Genomic DNA, 15,928 nt, shown 5'->3' with positions numbered 1-15,928 from the left:
CCTGCCAACTCCCAGACCCAGGCCCAGAATGAGGAGGTGCTGCCCAAGACCTAGGTGACTTGGAAACTGGGGACCCATTATGGGAGCAGAGGAGCCATCACTGGTGCTGCCTGGATACCTCAAGGACAGGCCATCTTCCAGTGACAGGCAGTCTCACGGGAAAGGCCTCCCCCAGGCTTTGAGGAGGGGACACGTCAAGGGGCAGTCACAAGGAAGACCCTCATCACCCCTCAGTTCAGGACCACAGAGCCTGGACAGGGGCTCTGGCTGTATCAGAACTGCCGCCCATTGTTGGGCAAGTCGTTGCTGAAAGCTCCAGCACCCTTGATAGAATCTTCAAAGCTATGGTTGACATAGATGTTGTCAGCTGCAGAGACTTGGGAGGGGTGACCTTGGCAGGAGGCCGCTATGACTGCTGCTTTCTCCTCAGCCCGCTTCTGCTCCAGCGCCAGAGCCGGGTTGACATCAGGCCCTGCAGAGAGACAGAGACAGAGGACCACAGTTAGAGAGGTGGGCAGGGGACACAGGTGAGAAGCTATTCCTGGTTCTGTACAACAAACCCAAGGCAGGAAGGGTCCCAGGGGGGCTCTGTGCCATGTGCCTTCCGGGGTCACTGCATACACAGCCCAAGCTTCAGGGATGTCCCAGTCTGTCCCATCCCCCAGCAATTTGGAAACCTCCAAGGAACAGCCACCACCTGCAGCTCCAAGGCCCTGGACACCCCTGGTCCAGGCACGTCCCACGACTGCTCCTCCTTGCCCCTCTCTTATGTCTCACCAACCAGCCCCAGCACACACACTCTATTTCTTCCAAGAGGGTCAGGGAGTTCCCACAGGAGACTGTGGTGTCATGGTTAGGAACCATGAAGCTGTATGAGCTCCAATCCCTGCTACCTCTGACCAAGTCTGTGATCTGGGGCAGGTGTCTCAGTTCCCTCATTTGTAAAATGGGAAGGATAATAATACCTACGTCGGGGGTAATAAGAGAATTACAGACACATATGTCGATGCACAAACATACCCTTCTATAAATGTCCTCTACTAATTTTTGTTTTCGAGATGGGGTTTTGATCTTGTTGCCCAGGCTAGAGTGCAATGGCACGATCTCAACCTCCGCTTACCAGGTTCAAGCTTACCACAACCTCCGCCTTCCAGGTTCAAGTGATTCTCCTGCCTCAGCCTCCTGAGCAGTTGAGATTACAGGCATGTACTACCACGCCCAGCTTATTCTGTATTTTAAATAGAGATGAGGTTTCTCCATGTTGGTCAGGTTGGTGTTGAACCCCTGACCTCAGGTGATCCACCTGCCTTGGCCCCCCAAAGTGCTGGGATTACAGGCGCGAGCCACCGTACCCGGCCCTAGTAATATTATACTATTATTACCATCTGGTGGGGGGTAAAATTGAACTCCTCCCAGTTTGCCCACCCTGAGAGCCAGAAACACCCTCATCTTGGGAGGCTCAAATTAAATCTCTGTGAGGGACCGTTTTTAATGACCAAGCTCAACAATGAGGACACAGGGAAATGGCCACACGCACAAGCTACAGGTGCAAGTTTAAATGGTAAAACTTTCTGGAGGGTACTCACAATTGGCATTAAAATTGATGTTCACAGCTCTTCTCTAAGGAAATATTGGAGGATGAGGTCAAATATTCACCCACAGGGTCACTCACTGCAGCACAGCAGTGGTAGTAGAAAGTCAGAAATGATCTAATGTCTAACAGTTGGGAGCTGGTTCAGTAAATCAAGCTGAAAGCATATGATAGGATGGTGTTTTCAAACTGAGAGTTGCCACCCATTAATGAGTCATGAAATCAATTAGTAAATTAACATCAGCTTAAAAAAATTGTTTTTTGAGACAGAATCTCACCCTGTTGCCCAGGATGGAGCACAGTGGCATGATCTTGGCTCACTGCAACCTCCGTCTCCCAGGTTCAGGTGATTCTCCTGCCTCAGCCTCCCAAGTAGCTGGGACTACAGGTACCTGCCATCATACCCAGCTAATTTTTGTATTTTAGGTAGAGACAAGTTTTCACCATGTTGGCCAGGCTTGTCTTGAACTCCTGACCTCAGGTGATCCATACCCCTCAGCCTCCCAAAATGCTAGGATTATAGGCATGAGCCACTGCTCCTGGCCAGCATTCAAAAAAATTAATGAGGCCAGTGCAGTGGCCCACACCTGTAATCCCTGCACTTTGGGAGGCCAAGTGGGCAGATTACTTGAGGTCAGGAGTACGAGACTAGCCTGACCAACATGATGAAACCCTATCTCTAATAAAAATACCAAGATAAACTGGGCATGGTGGCATGCACCTATAGCCCCAGCTACTCTGGAGGCTGAGACAGGAGAATCGCTTGAACCTGGGAGGCAAAGGCTGCAGTGAGCTGAGATCACACCACTGCACTCCAACCTGGGCAACAGAGTGAGACTCTGTCTCAAAAGATAATAATAATGATAGGGTCAGGCACAGTGGCTCATGCCTATAATCCCAGCACTTTGGGAGCCCTTGGCGGTGAGAATCACCTGGTCAGGAGTTCGAGACCAGTCTGGCCGACATGGTGAAACTCTGTCTCTACTAAAAATACAAAAAAAAAAAAAAAATTAGCCCCATGTGGTGGTGGGCGTCTGTAATCCCAGGTACTCGGGAGGCTGAAACAGGAGAATCACTTGAACCTGGGAGGTGGAGGTTGCAGGGAGCCAAGATCACACCACTGCACTCCAGCCTCGGTGACAGAGTGAGACTGTGTCTCAAAAAATTAAAATAATAAACTTATAATAAAATAAAAGCCAAGTGCAGTGGCTCACACCTGTAATCCTAGCACTATGGAAGGCCAAAGCAGATCACTTGAGCTCAGGAGTTTGGACCAGCCTGGGCAACATAGGGAGACCCCATCTCTACAAAAAATAAAAAATTAGCTGGGCATGGTGCTATAGTCCCAGCTACTCAGGAAGCTGAGGCAGGAGGATCATTTGAGCTTGGGAAGTCAAGGCTGCAGTGAGCTGTGATCATGCTACTGCACTCCAGCCTAGGTGTCACAGCAAGACCCTGTCTCCAAAAAAAATTAATAATAATAATACTAGAATGGAACCAGCAATATCAGAATGTTTCACATGTATAAGGGCAAGTATTAATATTATTTAGTGAAGCATTTGTTTTAGGCAGGCATGTCTAGGTGTGCTCATGCGTGTCACCTCTCAGTGTAAAATATATTTCTTTCTGAAGGACGTGCTTAAAAGTCCAACAGGAGTGCAGTGGAGATCCACAGTGTACAGGGCCACGGAAACATTGTTTGAGACATACATCTGCTGACAAAAAAAGATGTTCACAGCACATTCAATGAACAACGGTAGCTTCCAAGACTAGAAGTGCCACATGCTCACAGTCCTGGCTTCTGGCATCTGCCCATGGCTTCTGTGCACTTCCTGAGCTTTCATGGTGGGCATGCACTGTTGCTGTTGTCGTCATCATAATGACAGCCTGGTAGGAACAGTCGTGGGCACTCACCCAGGTAGCTGAGGATGACTGGCAGGAAGACTAAGCCATGCAGCAGGCCCAGCAGGGTGATCAGGAGGTTGAGGCGGAAGAAGAAGATCTGAATGAGCTGGGCCTTGGCGAGGCCCAGGACAAGGATGCCAGGCAGGTTGGTCATGGCCACACCTGCAAACACCTGGAGGGTCAGAGACAGGTGTCAGGCAGGGCACAGGGCATCAGGCAGGGCATAGGGTGTCAAGTAGGCACAGGGTGGCCCAATCCTCCCTACTCACCGCACTGCCCATATAGATGGTGGCCTCTTTGGCCCTTTCCAACCGGGTGGGCTTGGTGCTGACGGCAAAGGAGCGGGTAATGTGGGACACAAACTCCACAGACATGCCCACCGCCTATGGGCAGAGAGGGGGCATCAGCCAAGAAAGGCAGAGGTTGGGGAGGAACTAGGGAGATGAGGCCTCCACCAGGACCAGCGGGCAGGCATCTAGACTCTAGACAGAACTGAGAGTATTTGGCCGGGTGCAGTGGCTCATGCCTATAATCCCAACACTTTGGGAGGCCGAAGTGAGAGGATCACTTGAGTCCAGGAGTTTGAGGCTAGCTTGGGCAACAAAAGTGAGATCCCTGTCTCTACAACAAAAATAAAAATATTAGCTAGATGCAGTGGCATGTGCCTGTAATCCCAGCTACTTGGGAGACTAAGTTGGGAGGATCACTTGAGCCCAGGATTTCGAAGCTACAGTGAGCTGTGATCATGCCACTGCACTCCAGCCTGGGCAACAGAGCAAGACCTTGTCTCTAAAAAAAAAAAAAAAAAAAGGGGCCAGGCACGGTGACTCATGCCTGTAATCCTAGCGCTTTGGGAGGCCAATGGGTGGATCAGGAGGTCATCAGATCGAGACCAACCTGGCCAACATGGTGAATCCCCATCTCTATTAAAAATACAAAAAGTTAGCTGGGCATGGTGGTGCGTGCCTGTAATCCCAGCTACTCAGAAGGCTTAGGCAGGAGAATCGCTTGAACCCAGGAGACAGAGGTTGCAGTGAGCTGAGATCACACCACTGCACTCCAGCCTGGCCATAGAGTGAGACTCCGTTAAAAAAAAAAAAAAAGAACTGGGAGTATTCTATGATGCTGGATCCCCAACCACCCCTCCAGGGGCCCCCTGGTGCCTGTGTGTACTGGGTTACCGAGACTAGGTTGATGAGGGACACAGCGTTGTAGCTGATGCCCCACAGGGCCATGAAGCCGACAGTGTCCACGAGGATCATGACGATGGAGAGCAGGTTGAGGAGGCCGGAGCGCAGGTCCAGGCCCAGCAGGAGGCAGCAGACGGCAAAGGTGGGCACAAGGCAGAGGCTGAGCATGAAGAGCCCCTCAGGGAGGATGGTCGGGTACTGCTCATAAAACACGTTGGTGATCCTGCCAGAGCACAGAGCATGGTCACAAGCTCAGGCTTCTGGGCCCTCAAGGTGGGCGGGACACCCCACTTCAGAAGGAGAATGCTGAGGGTCAGGCAGGCATATATTGGGGTACAAACCAGCAAGAGAAATGGGCCTAAGGCCGCAGCTAGAGCCTCCTGACCGAAAACTGGTCCTCATCCCAGGTAATTCCTTGCAAGTCCTCCACCCTAACTTCCAGTCTCCAGCAGCCATCCCCCACCTTCCTTCAGCCCAACCCCTCAGGTCCTCACGTGTAGGGGAAGACCTCAAAAGCCGGGTCTGTCCCAGGCACCTTCCGCAGGTCAGCAGTGATGTTGGTTGCCAGCTCCCGAGCTGCCCGCAGAGCTTCTGTGTAATCCTGTGAGTTTTTCAGGGACTTGTGATAGGCCATGAACCTGGAGGCTGGGCAGTCACGGCACATGGAAGATGGAAGGGCAAAGGTCAGAGCCCTTTCCAGGACACCCTCAGAACACCCCAGACGCAGTGGCAAAGGCGTGTGATCAAGCTGGGTACAAGGCTCTGCCACCATCATTTGAAATTCTTAGTAAATTTTGTCCAAGAGGCTCACATTTTTGTTTTGCACCAACCCTGCAAACTCCACAGCTGGCCCCACTGCTGTAGGAGACCCAGGCCTGACCTTTGATGGATGAAGCCTACAGAGACCTCCCTAGTGAACCAGATTCTTCTCTGTATGGTTTCAAGATACGCATTGGATTTTTTAAAGTAACTTAAAATTTGCATATTCCTATAGGAAAGGACTAAAAAGGAAGGCAGAAAAATGAGAACAGATGAATTATTAGAGCTGTGGCTTAGGGCTCCTGCCAGAGAAAGGTTATTTCTTAATAACTTTTAAGAAATTAAGGTTATTGGCCGAGTACAATGGCTCATGCCTGTAATCCCAGCACTCTGGGAGGCTAATGTGGGCAGATCACCTGAGGTCAGCAGTTCAAGATCAGCCTGCCCAACATGGTGAAATCCTGTCTCTACTAAAAATGCAAAAATTAGCTGGGCGTGGTGGTGCGCCCCTGTAGTCCCAGCTACTTGAGAGGCTGAGGCGAGAGAATCACTTGAACCTAGGAGTTGGAGGTTGCAGTGAGCCGAGATCTTGGTATTGCACTCCAGCCTGGGCAACAGAGCAAGACCCCATCTCAAAAAAAAAAAAATGAAGGTTATTAAGACCCTTATACACTAAAGGGGTTTTTGTTTTTGTTTTTGTTTTTGAGACAGAGTCTCATTCTGTTGCCGCAGCTGGAGTGCAGTTGTACCATCTAGGCTCACTGCAACTTCTGCCTCCCGGGTTCAAGTGATTCTCCTGCCTCAGCCTCCCAAGTAGCTGGGATTACAGGCATGCACCACCATGCCCAGTTAATTTTTGTATTTTTAGTAGAGACAGGTTTCACCATGTTGGCCAGGCTGGTCTTGAACTCCTGACCTCAAGTGATTCACCCGCCTTGGCCTCCCAAAGTGCTGGGATTACAGGTGTGAGCCACCGTGTCTGGCCCAAAAAAAAACCTATTATTTCTTAATTGTGTACAGTGAGCATGTGTATCTGAAAAAGAAACAATAGTGCTACGTAGGTGTGGAGAAAAAAGAAGAGAAATGTTCTTGCATACATAGAATCTCAGAGCTGGGGAGGTGCCTGGAGAACTTCCCACCAGGCCTCTGACCACCTGGAGGGTGGTTCACACATAAATGGCCACCCTGGCCCAGCGATTCTGGGTCTAAAGTCTTGGGTGAGGCCTGAGAATTTACATTTCTTTTTTTTCTTTTGTTTCTTTCTTTCTTTTTTTTTTTTTTTTTTTTTTTTAGAGAGAGACAAGGTCTAGCTTTTTTGCCCGGACTGGTCTCAGACTAGACTCCTGGGTTCAAGTGATCCTCCTGTCTTGGCCTCCTAACGTGCTAGGATTATAGGCATGAGCAGCAGCACCAGGCTGGAACTTGCATTTCGAACAATTTCCAGGTTATGCTGATGCCGCTGGCTGGGGAAACCTCACTTCTGGGAAGTGCTGCTCTAGACTAACCTAGGGCACACACAAGGAGACTAAGGTTGGAGATGGTGCAGACTTGCCCTGGGATATGGGGGCTTGGCTCTCCTCTCTGCTCCTTCCAGGGCCTGCTCCTCTTTCCCTGACTGACATACCCACTCCCATCTGTCCACACCAGCCCCACCACACTGGCCTCACAGAGCCTGTGGTGCTCAGGGACCAGGGCCGGGCAGGGTGAGTTGCCCTTCTGGGAAGATAAAAACTTCCTAGCTGGAAGGGTGGGGTGAGGGAACTTCAGGCAGCCTTCACCTAGCAGTTCAAACTACGCATTATTTCAGTACAAAGTGAAAGAATCCTTCAAAAGCTCCCCTACCCACTGCCGACCCCTGCGTCCATCTCCAGCACAAGCTCCCTTAGGGCCCCTACACTGAGCACATCTGCACAGAGCTGTGGCCAGCTCCTTTACACAGGTGGCCGTCTCGTTCTGCCATCTGCTGTATGAGCATGCCAGCATGTTGTGGGTCCTTTTCCTGTCAGTCCAACTGCAGGTCCCTTGTTACTTTTTTCTTTTTTTCTTATTTTTGAGAGAGGGTCTCACTTTGCTGCCCAGGCTGGAGTGCAGTGTTGTGATCACGGCTCACTGCAGCCCCAACCTCCCAAACTCAGGCATTCCTCCCGCCCAGCCTCCTGAAGAGCTGGGACTACAGACACACAGAACCACACACACCTGGCCAATTTAAAAAATTTTACTTTGTAGAGGAGGTCAGGCGTGGTGGCTCACGCCTGTAATCCCAGCACTTTGGAAGGCCAAGTGGGTGGATCACCTGAGGTCAGGAGTTCGAGACCAGCCTGGCCAACATGGTGAAACTCCGTCTCTACTGAAAGTACAAAAATTAGCCACACCTGGTGGCATGCTCCTGTAGTCCCAGCTACTCAGGAGGCTGAGGCAGGAGAATCACTTGAACCCAGGAGGCGGAGGTTGCAGTGAGCTGAGATTGCACCAGTGTACTCCAGCCTGGCTGACAGAGTGACTCCATCTCAAAAAAAAAAAAAAAGAAAAGAAAAAAAAGACCAGCCTGGGCTGGTCTCAAACTCCTGGAGTGCGAGGATTACAGGCATGAGCCACTGCGCCCAGCCTGTTGTTACTTGTTTTCGGGTTTTTTTTTTTTTTGAGATGTAGTTTCCCAGGCTGGAGTACAATGGTGCACTCTCGGCTGACTGCAACCTCTGCCTCCCAGGTTCAAGCAATTCTCCTGCCTCAGCCTCCTGAGTAGCTGGGATTACAGGCATGTGCCACCACACCCAGCTAATTTTTTTTTTTTTTTTGTATTTTTAGTAGAGATGAGGTTTCTCCATGTTGGTCATGCTGGTCCCAAACTCCCAACCTCAGGTGATCTGCCCACCTCCTCCTCCCAAAGTGCTGGGATTACAGGCGTGAGCCACCATGCCCGGCTGCCTGTTGTTACTTTTGATAGCTACTAGGACTGTGCTGTGCCAAGCACCCTAATTCATTTAGCCAGCTGCCCTTAGGGTGTAATTTGTGCTGGTAAGAAGGCTTAGCCAGGGTGTAGAGGACTCCCAAGTATGGTATCAACTGCTGATTGAATTCCACATATTTAACGCTGACCATGGACTTGGGAGTGAGAGAAGAAGTGAAGTCTGAGGATGTGGAGTTGGGAAACAAGACCCCTGCTGACAGGGCCAGGGCAGTTAGAAGCCTCTGACAAAGGAGGGAGGGAATATGTGAGGGGCTGTTCCCTGGGGTCCTCAGGGGCCCTCCAGAGCCACCGATTTATGTCCTCCCCTCCAGGCAAGGCCATGCTTACCTAAAACCTGGCCATCTGAAGTTAAGTTCACAGAGGTGCTGTATGCTCCCAGGCCACTGCAAGAAGGTCAGGGCAAAAGCTTAGCCAGGGACAAAGCTCCTTTCATCTGCCCAGCCCACAGCAACCCTCGAGAGGCCCCTGATAGCCTCCTCTTGCCTCTCTATATTCACCCCCATCTTGGGTCCCACACGTCTATCCGCCCCAGCAGAAGGCCCTCCCAAGCTTACCCTTTGGGACATTTGATGTTGGGCCGGTCGTTCAGGAACCAGGGAAGATACTTATGGAACTGCTCCACCGAGGGCCTCACAGAGCCCATCGTGATGCTCATGCAGTTCTTTAAGCAGTTCAGGGAGTCTGCAGAGAAAGCAGTGGTCTGGGCAGTGGCACCCAGGGCCAGCAGCCCCTACTCTGTGCCCCTCCTTCCCCTAGTCCCATCAAAGGTCCTGGGCATGCCAGCCTCGACGAGTCACCTCTAGGGGGATTTGCATTTGTCATTTGTGGGAGAAGTTCTCCTCTTGGCTATAGCAACTGTGGGCACCTACAGGCAAAGAGGGGAAGGAAGTTTGGGCAGAAAAACAGGCCCCACAACGACCTTTCCACCTACAAATGCCACTGCTTAGGGTGGCAGGACCATGTGCCAACCTCAGCTCTCCACTCCTGACTCTCCACTGCCTTGCCACCCTGGAGCACCACGTGCTCTGAAAGAGGGGGCACGGCACACAGCAGCATATGTGCACGATGCCCGCGGACCAGCACAGACACCCACACACAGGTGCTCCTCGTAGAGCGCCTATCCCTGAGGCCACACCTGCACCCATGCCCCCGACGGACCCCGCAGGACGGGTGGAAGGGGTTGAGGGAGCCTCGCCAGCCTTCTCCTTTCTGTTGCCTGTTTGCCCGAGCTGTGATAGGCAGTGAGCCCCTCTGGCCCCATACTCACTGACGGTCGAGGGGCAGAACTTGTCCATATTGGGGCCAGCTATATAAAGGCGGCAGCAGGAGGACGGGGTCAGCCACTCAATGAAGTCATCCACCCAGGAGGAGGCGGGGATGGCCAGGTAAGATCTGAGGGACAGGTGAGAGGAAGGGTGACAAGGCCAGCTGGGCAGGGTGGTGGGTCCTTCCCGTGGCCAACACCCACTCAGCTGTCCCCAGGCATATGGCAGCAGGGCAGCAGGACAGGAGTAGAATAGGCAGGAAAAGGGGAGTGGAGAGGACTGGGGGACTCGAGCAGGGAGCAGGCTGAGGTTGGGGGGGCCAGGCACTCACTGCTCAGGGAACTCGGTGGCATACTGGATCTTCTGGGTGAGGGAGAAGTTGTTGCAGCCGGCATTGGAGCAGATGGCATTCATGCCAGCCTCGCTGGAGAAGTTGTAGCCCGAGGTGGTAACAAAGTACACCGGGGCCCCCACCTCAAAGTAGCGGTTCAGAAAGAGGAAATAGTCAAGCAGGTAGGAGTCCTGGAAGTGGGGGAGAGTCAGTGAGCTTCGGTTCGCCGTGCACACCCCTAAAGGGCTCACTCCAGCTCACACTCTCAAAGGCACACACAGAGGTACATGGGAAAAGGCACATGCTTAGAGGTCCATGAGCAGAGGAACACACAGAGGAACATGTTCAGAGATACACAAGCAGTTACACACTCAAAGGCATGTGCTCAGTGGGACACTCAGAGGTATACAAGCAGGAACATGCTTAAAGGTACACAGAGGTACATGCACATACGCACACAAAATATACACAGGGAGGTGTGTGCTCAGAGGTCTCACACACAAGGTACATATAAAGAAGGACATGCACAGACACACTCAGGGGTAACCTCAAGATGTATGTGCACTGTGCAATTCCTCCAGATCATAGTTGTAGGTGTACCCACAGATGAACATACTCCAAGGTTCACAGAACAGGTATAATCACAGGTATGAACAGAAGTTTGTATGGGGGTGCAAGCACAGAGCAACACATATCACCTCACGTGAACACACACTGACACCCGAACATCCACACACACATAACTGTACCCCTTCCTATCACCCCCAGTTTGGCACAGCCACAGTCTAACGAGCTGGCCTGTGATGACAGCCCATATTTGTGTGCACATGTGTCAGGGTGTACACCCTCAGAGCCACGCACCAGGCATCCTCACGGTCTGTTTGCTGCTTTTACAACACAAGGCTCAGAGTGCAATTAGGGAAAATGGCAGAGTAGGAAGTGTCTCTCTCCCCACCTAGACCACAATTTACCTGGTGTAACTTTTTTTTGTATGTTTTCTTTTTTTTTTTCAGATGGAATCTCCCAGGCTGGAGTGTAGTGGCGTGATCTTGGCTCACCGCAACCTCCGCCTCCTGGGTTCAAGCGATTCTCGTGCCTCTGCCTCCTGAGTAGCTGGGATTACAGGCACCCGCCACCACTCCTGGCTTATTTTTGTAGTTTTGGGGTTTCACAATGTTGGCCAGGCTGGTCTCAAACTCCTGACCTTAAGCGATCTGCCTGCCTTGGCCTCCCAAAGTGCTGGGATTACAGGCATGAGCCACCACGCCAGCCCTGGTATAACTCTTTTGAAACTCTGGAGTCTCTAGAGGGCTAAAAGCTTCCAGGATAAGGCTTGGACAGTAAATTGTAGTTAATATCAGGCAATCTCAGCTTTTAGCACAGTAGCAACTACCCACTTGCCACTCCCAGGCTCAAGGCACGCAGCCATGCATGCTTTCCAGAAGCAGCTTGTACACAACTTGCAGGAGCCAGGGTAGGCAAGAAAGACACTGTCCACCAAATATCAGCTGAGCATGGTGTCTTACGCTTGTAATTTCAGAACTTTGGGAGGGCAAGGCCAGAGGATCACTTCAGCCCAAGAGTGGGAGACCAGTCTGGGCACATAGTGACCCTGTATCCACAAAAAAAAAAAAAAAAAATACAGGCTAGGGGCAGTGGCTCAAGCCTGTAATCCCAGCAGTTTGGGAGGCCGAGGCAAGCGGATCACCTGAGGTAGGGATTTCAAGACCAGCCTGACCAACATGAAGAAACACCCTCTCTACTAAAAAATACAAAATTAGCCAGGTGTGGTGGCACATGCCTGTAATACCAGCTACGCAGGAGAATCACTTGAACCCAGGAGGTGTTGCAGTGAACCAAAATCACACCATCTCACTCCAGCTTGGGCAACAAGAGTGAAACTTTGTCTAAAAAAAAAAGTTAGCTGGGTGTGGTGGCACATGCCTGTAGTCCTAGCTACTCAGGAGGCTGAGGTAGGAGAATCATTTGAGCTTGGAAGTTTGATGCTGCAGTGAGCTATGATTGCAACACTGCACTCCGGCCTAGGCAAGAGAACCAGGCCCTGTCTCCAATAATAAATAAATAGGCTGGGTGCAGTGGCTCAATCCTGTAATCCCAGCACTTTGGGAGGCAGAGGCGTGTTGATCATCTGAAGTGAGGAGCTCGAGACCAGCCTGGCCAACATGGTAAAACCCTGTCTCTACTAAAATACAAAAAATTAGCTGAGTGTGGTGGCAGGTGCCTGTAATCCCAGCTACATGGGAGGCTGAGGCAGGAGAATCACTTGAACCCAGGAGGCAGGGGTTGCAGTGAGCTGAGATCATGCCATTGCACTCCAGCCTGGACAGCAAGAGCAAAACTCTGTCTCAAAAATAAATAAATAAATAAATCCAAATATCAAGGATCTGAGTTCTGACCATTGATCGTTACTTCTGATATTGGTGGTACAGATACACAGGCAGACAGCCACTATTGCAACTCCCACCACCATTGTTGCAACCCCCTGCGCCTCCTACTAAAGGGACTTCCAGGAGATTTAAAGAGTAAGCACCTATCGCCCACCCCTTCATCTTTCCCTTTTTCTCCGTTTGGGAACCATACATGTAAGGACAAGGACATTCAAAAGCAACCATAAATAAGGGCTATTTAGACAGTCACCACACTGCCTAAATGCCCAGAGAGATATGCAGGCTCATAAAATACCTAATACATTAACTCTGTGCCTTAGGCTGATCCCCAGCACAAAAACACCAACAGCAATAAATAAAGCAAGCCCTGGGAAAGAAGGAGAATCTGCTCTACAGAGTTACTACATTATAAGAATCAAATATCCATTTTTCAACCAAAAACAATCACGAAACATACCAAGAAAAAGAAAAGCATGGCCCATTCAACAGAAAATATTAACCAACAGAAACTGTCCCTGGGAAGACTAGACAGCGGACTTACTTGACAAAGACGTCAAAACAATTGTCTCAGCTGGGTGCAATGGCTCATGCCTGTAATCCCAGAACTTTAGAAGGCCAAGGCAGGCAGATCACATGAGGCCAGGAGTTCAAGACCAGCCTGGCCAATATGGTGAAACCCCTGTCTCTGCTAAAAATACAGAAATTAGCCAGGCATGGTGGCAGACACCTGTAATCCTAGCTATTTGGGTGGCTGAGGCTTGATACCAGGAGGCAGAGGTTGCAGTGAGCCGAGAACACACCACTGCACTCCAGCCTGGGTGACAGAGCAAGCCCTGACTCAAAAACTAAAAAAAAAAAAAAAAAAAAAAAAAATAGCCTGTAATCCCAGCTACTCGGGAGGCTGAGGCAGGAGAATTGCTTGAACCTGGGAGGCGGAGGTTGTGGTGAGCCAAGATTGAGCCATTGCACTCTACCCTGGGTAACAAGAGCGAAACTCCGTCTTAAAAAAAAAAAAAAAAAAAAGTACAGTAACTTAAATGAAAAATTCACTAGAGGGATTCAAAAGCAGTCAGACAAAAGTATTAGCAAACTGAAGATAAGACCACTAAAATTATTGAGTCTGATGAACAGAAAGGAAAAAGAAAGTTAACAGAGCCTAAGGGGCCTGTGAGACATCGTCATCATCAAATAGACCAAAATATGCGTTGTAAGAATTCTAGAAGGAAAGAGAAAGGGGAAGAGAGATTATTGGAAAAAATTATGGCCAAAACTCCCCAAATTTGATGAAAGACTTGAATATAAACATTCAAGAAACTCGACAAACTCCAGTAGGATAAACTAAAGAAACCCACACCAAAGGATATTATAATTTAACTGTCAAAAACCAAAGACAAACCAGGCATGGTGGCATATGCCTGTAGTCCCAGCTCCTCAACAGGCTGAGTTGGGAGGATCACTTGAGCCTAGAATTTTGAGTGCATTCTAGGCAATAGCAAGACCCTGTCTCTAAAAAATTAAAATTAAAATTAAAATTTTTCTAAAAGAGAATTTATTGAAAAAAAAAAGGAGAGAGAGAAGTGAGTTGGCATATACAAGAGATCCTCAAAAAGATTATCAGCATATTTCTCATCAGAAACCTTGAAGCCCAGATGGCAGTGGGTTTGTAAATGGAAACTGCTGAAGAATGCTGGGAATGGTGGCTCACGCCTGTAATCCCAGCACTTTAAGAGGCTGAGGTGGGTGGATCACCTGAGGTCAAGAGTTCAAGACCAACCGGACCAACATGGCAAAACCTCATCTCTACTGAAAATACAAAAATTAGCTGGGTGTGGTGGCACATACCTGTAATCCCAGCTACTCAGGAGGCCGAATCACTTGAACCTGGGAGGCAGAGGTTGCAGTGATCCGAGATCACACCCTGCACTCCAGCCTGGGCGACAGAGTGAGACTCTGTCTCAAAAAAAAAAAAAAAGTGCTGAAGAATAAACAATTGTCAATCAAGAATTCTACTTCCAGCAAGACTGTCACTTAAAAATGAGGGAGACTTTGGGAGGCCGAGGTGGGCGGATCACGAGGTCAAGAGGTTGAGACCATCCTGGCCAACATGGTGAAACCCTGTCTCTACTGAAAATACAAAAATTAGCCAGGCGTGGTGGCACACACCTGTGGTCCCAGCTACTCAGGAGGCTGAGGTGGAAGAATCGCTTGAACCCAAGAGGTGGAGGTTGCAGTGAGCTGAGATGGTGCCACTGCACTCCAGCCTGGTGACAGAGCAAGACTCTGTCTCAAAAAAAAAAAAAAAAAAAAAAATGAGGGAGAAGGCCAGGCATGGTAGCTCATGCCTATAGTACCAGCACTTTGGGAGGCGGAGGCAGTTGGATCATTTGGGGCCAGGAGTTTGAGACCAGCTTGGCTAACATGGTGAGACCCTGTCTCTGCTAAAAATACAAAAATTAGCCAGGTGTGGAGGCACGCACCTGTAATCCCAGCTGCTGGGGAGGCTGAAGTAATAGAATCTCTTGAACTCAGGAGGTGGAGGTTGCAGTGAGCTAAGATCACACCACTGCACTTAAGTCTGGGTGACAGAGTGAGACTCCATCTCAAAAAAATAAAAATAAAAATAAAATGAATAAAAATGAGGGAGAAGCCAGATGAGGTGATTCATCCTATAATCCGAATACTTTGGGAGGCTGAGACAGGAGGATCACTTGAGCCCAAAAGTACAAGGCCAGCCTGGGTAACATAGTGAGAACTCATTTCAAAAAAAATTTTTTTTTTTTTTGAGACGGAGTTTCGCTTTTGTTACCTAGGCTGGAGTGCAATGGCGCGATCTCGGCTCACCGCAACCTCTGCCTCCTGGGTTCAGGCAATTCTCCTGCCTCAGTCTCCTGAGTAGCTGGGATTACAGGCACGTGCCACCATGCCCAGATAATTTTTTGTATTTTTAGTAGAGACGGGGTTTCACCATGTTGACCAGGATGGTCTCGATCTCTTGACCTCGTGATCCACCCGCCTCGGCTTCCCAAAATGCTGGGATTGCAGGCGTGAGCCACCATGCCCGGCCCCAAAAATTTTTTAATTAAAAAATAAAAATGGGCCAGGCATGGTGGTCATGACTGTAATTGCATCACTTTGGGAGGCCAAGATGGGCAGACCCCCTGAGGTCAGGAGTTGATGACCAGCCTGGCCAACATGATAAAACCCCATCTCTATTAAAAATACAAAAAATTAGCTGGGCATGGTGGCACGTGCCTGTAATCCCAGCTCCTCAGGAGGCTGAGGCAGGAGAATTGCCTGAACCCAGGAGGCGGAGGTTGCGGTGAGCCGAGATCGCGCCATTGCACTCCAGCCTGGGTAACAAGAGTGAAACTCCATCTCAAAAAAAAATAAAAAAATTTAAAAAATAAAAATGAGGGAGAAATTAAGACATTCTAAGATCAACAAAAGCTGAAGGAGTTAGTTACCAGTAGACCTGCCCTGAAAGAAATGCTAAAAGGAATCCTGTAGGTTG

General features: G+C 49.8%; 1 protein-coding gene across 3 annotated transcripts in view; it reads right to left on the bottom strand.

Moving 5' to 3' along the window:
- Positions 1–272: 272 nt before the first annotated feature.
- Positions 273–15,928, bottom strand: part of LOC135271857 (NPC1-like intracellular cholesterol transporter 1) — a 30,566-nt gene continuing 14,910 nt past the window's right edge. The window contains exons 11-20 of one of the 3 annotated variants that reach the window (XM_064369875.1): positions 10,010–10,200; positions 9,681–9,805; positions 8,968–9,094; positions 8,741–8,796; positions 7,874–7,951; positions 5,181–5,331; positions 4,678–4,909; positions 3,766–3,879; positions 3,506–3,668; positions 273–472 (exon numbers count right to left, since the gene is read on the bottom strand). In XM_064369875.1, coding sequence (XP_064225945.1) covers positions 273–472; positions 3,506–3,668; positions 3,766–3,879; positions 4,678–4,909; positions 5,181–5,331; positions 7,874–7,951; positions 8,741–8,796; positions 8,968–9,094; positions 9,681–9,805; positions 10,010–10,200 — 1,437 coding nt within the window. The remainder of the gene's footprint in view (positions 473–3,505; positions 3,669–3,765; positions 3,880–4,677; positions 4,910–5,180; positions 5,332–7,873; positions 7,952–8,740; positions 8,797–8,967; positions 9,095–9,680; positions 9,806–10,009; positions 10,201–15,928) is intronic. The other 2 variants (XM_064369876.1, XM_064369877.1) reach the window with 2 other exon arrangements.

Source organism: Aotus nancymaae, unplaced genomic scaffold (assembly GCF_030222135.1).
Source record: "Aotus nancymaae isolate 86718 unplaced genomic scaffold, 86718_ANA_hifiasm-v0.15.2.pri h1tg000094l, whole genome shotgun sequence".
NCBI classification, from domain to species: Eukaryota; Metazoa; Chordata; class Mammalia; order Primates; family Aotidae; genus Aotus; species Aotus nancymaae.
Note: the sequence above shows the minus strand (reverse complement) of the source record. Positions and strands in the feature narration are given on the sequence as shown.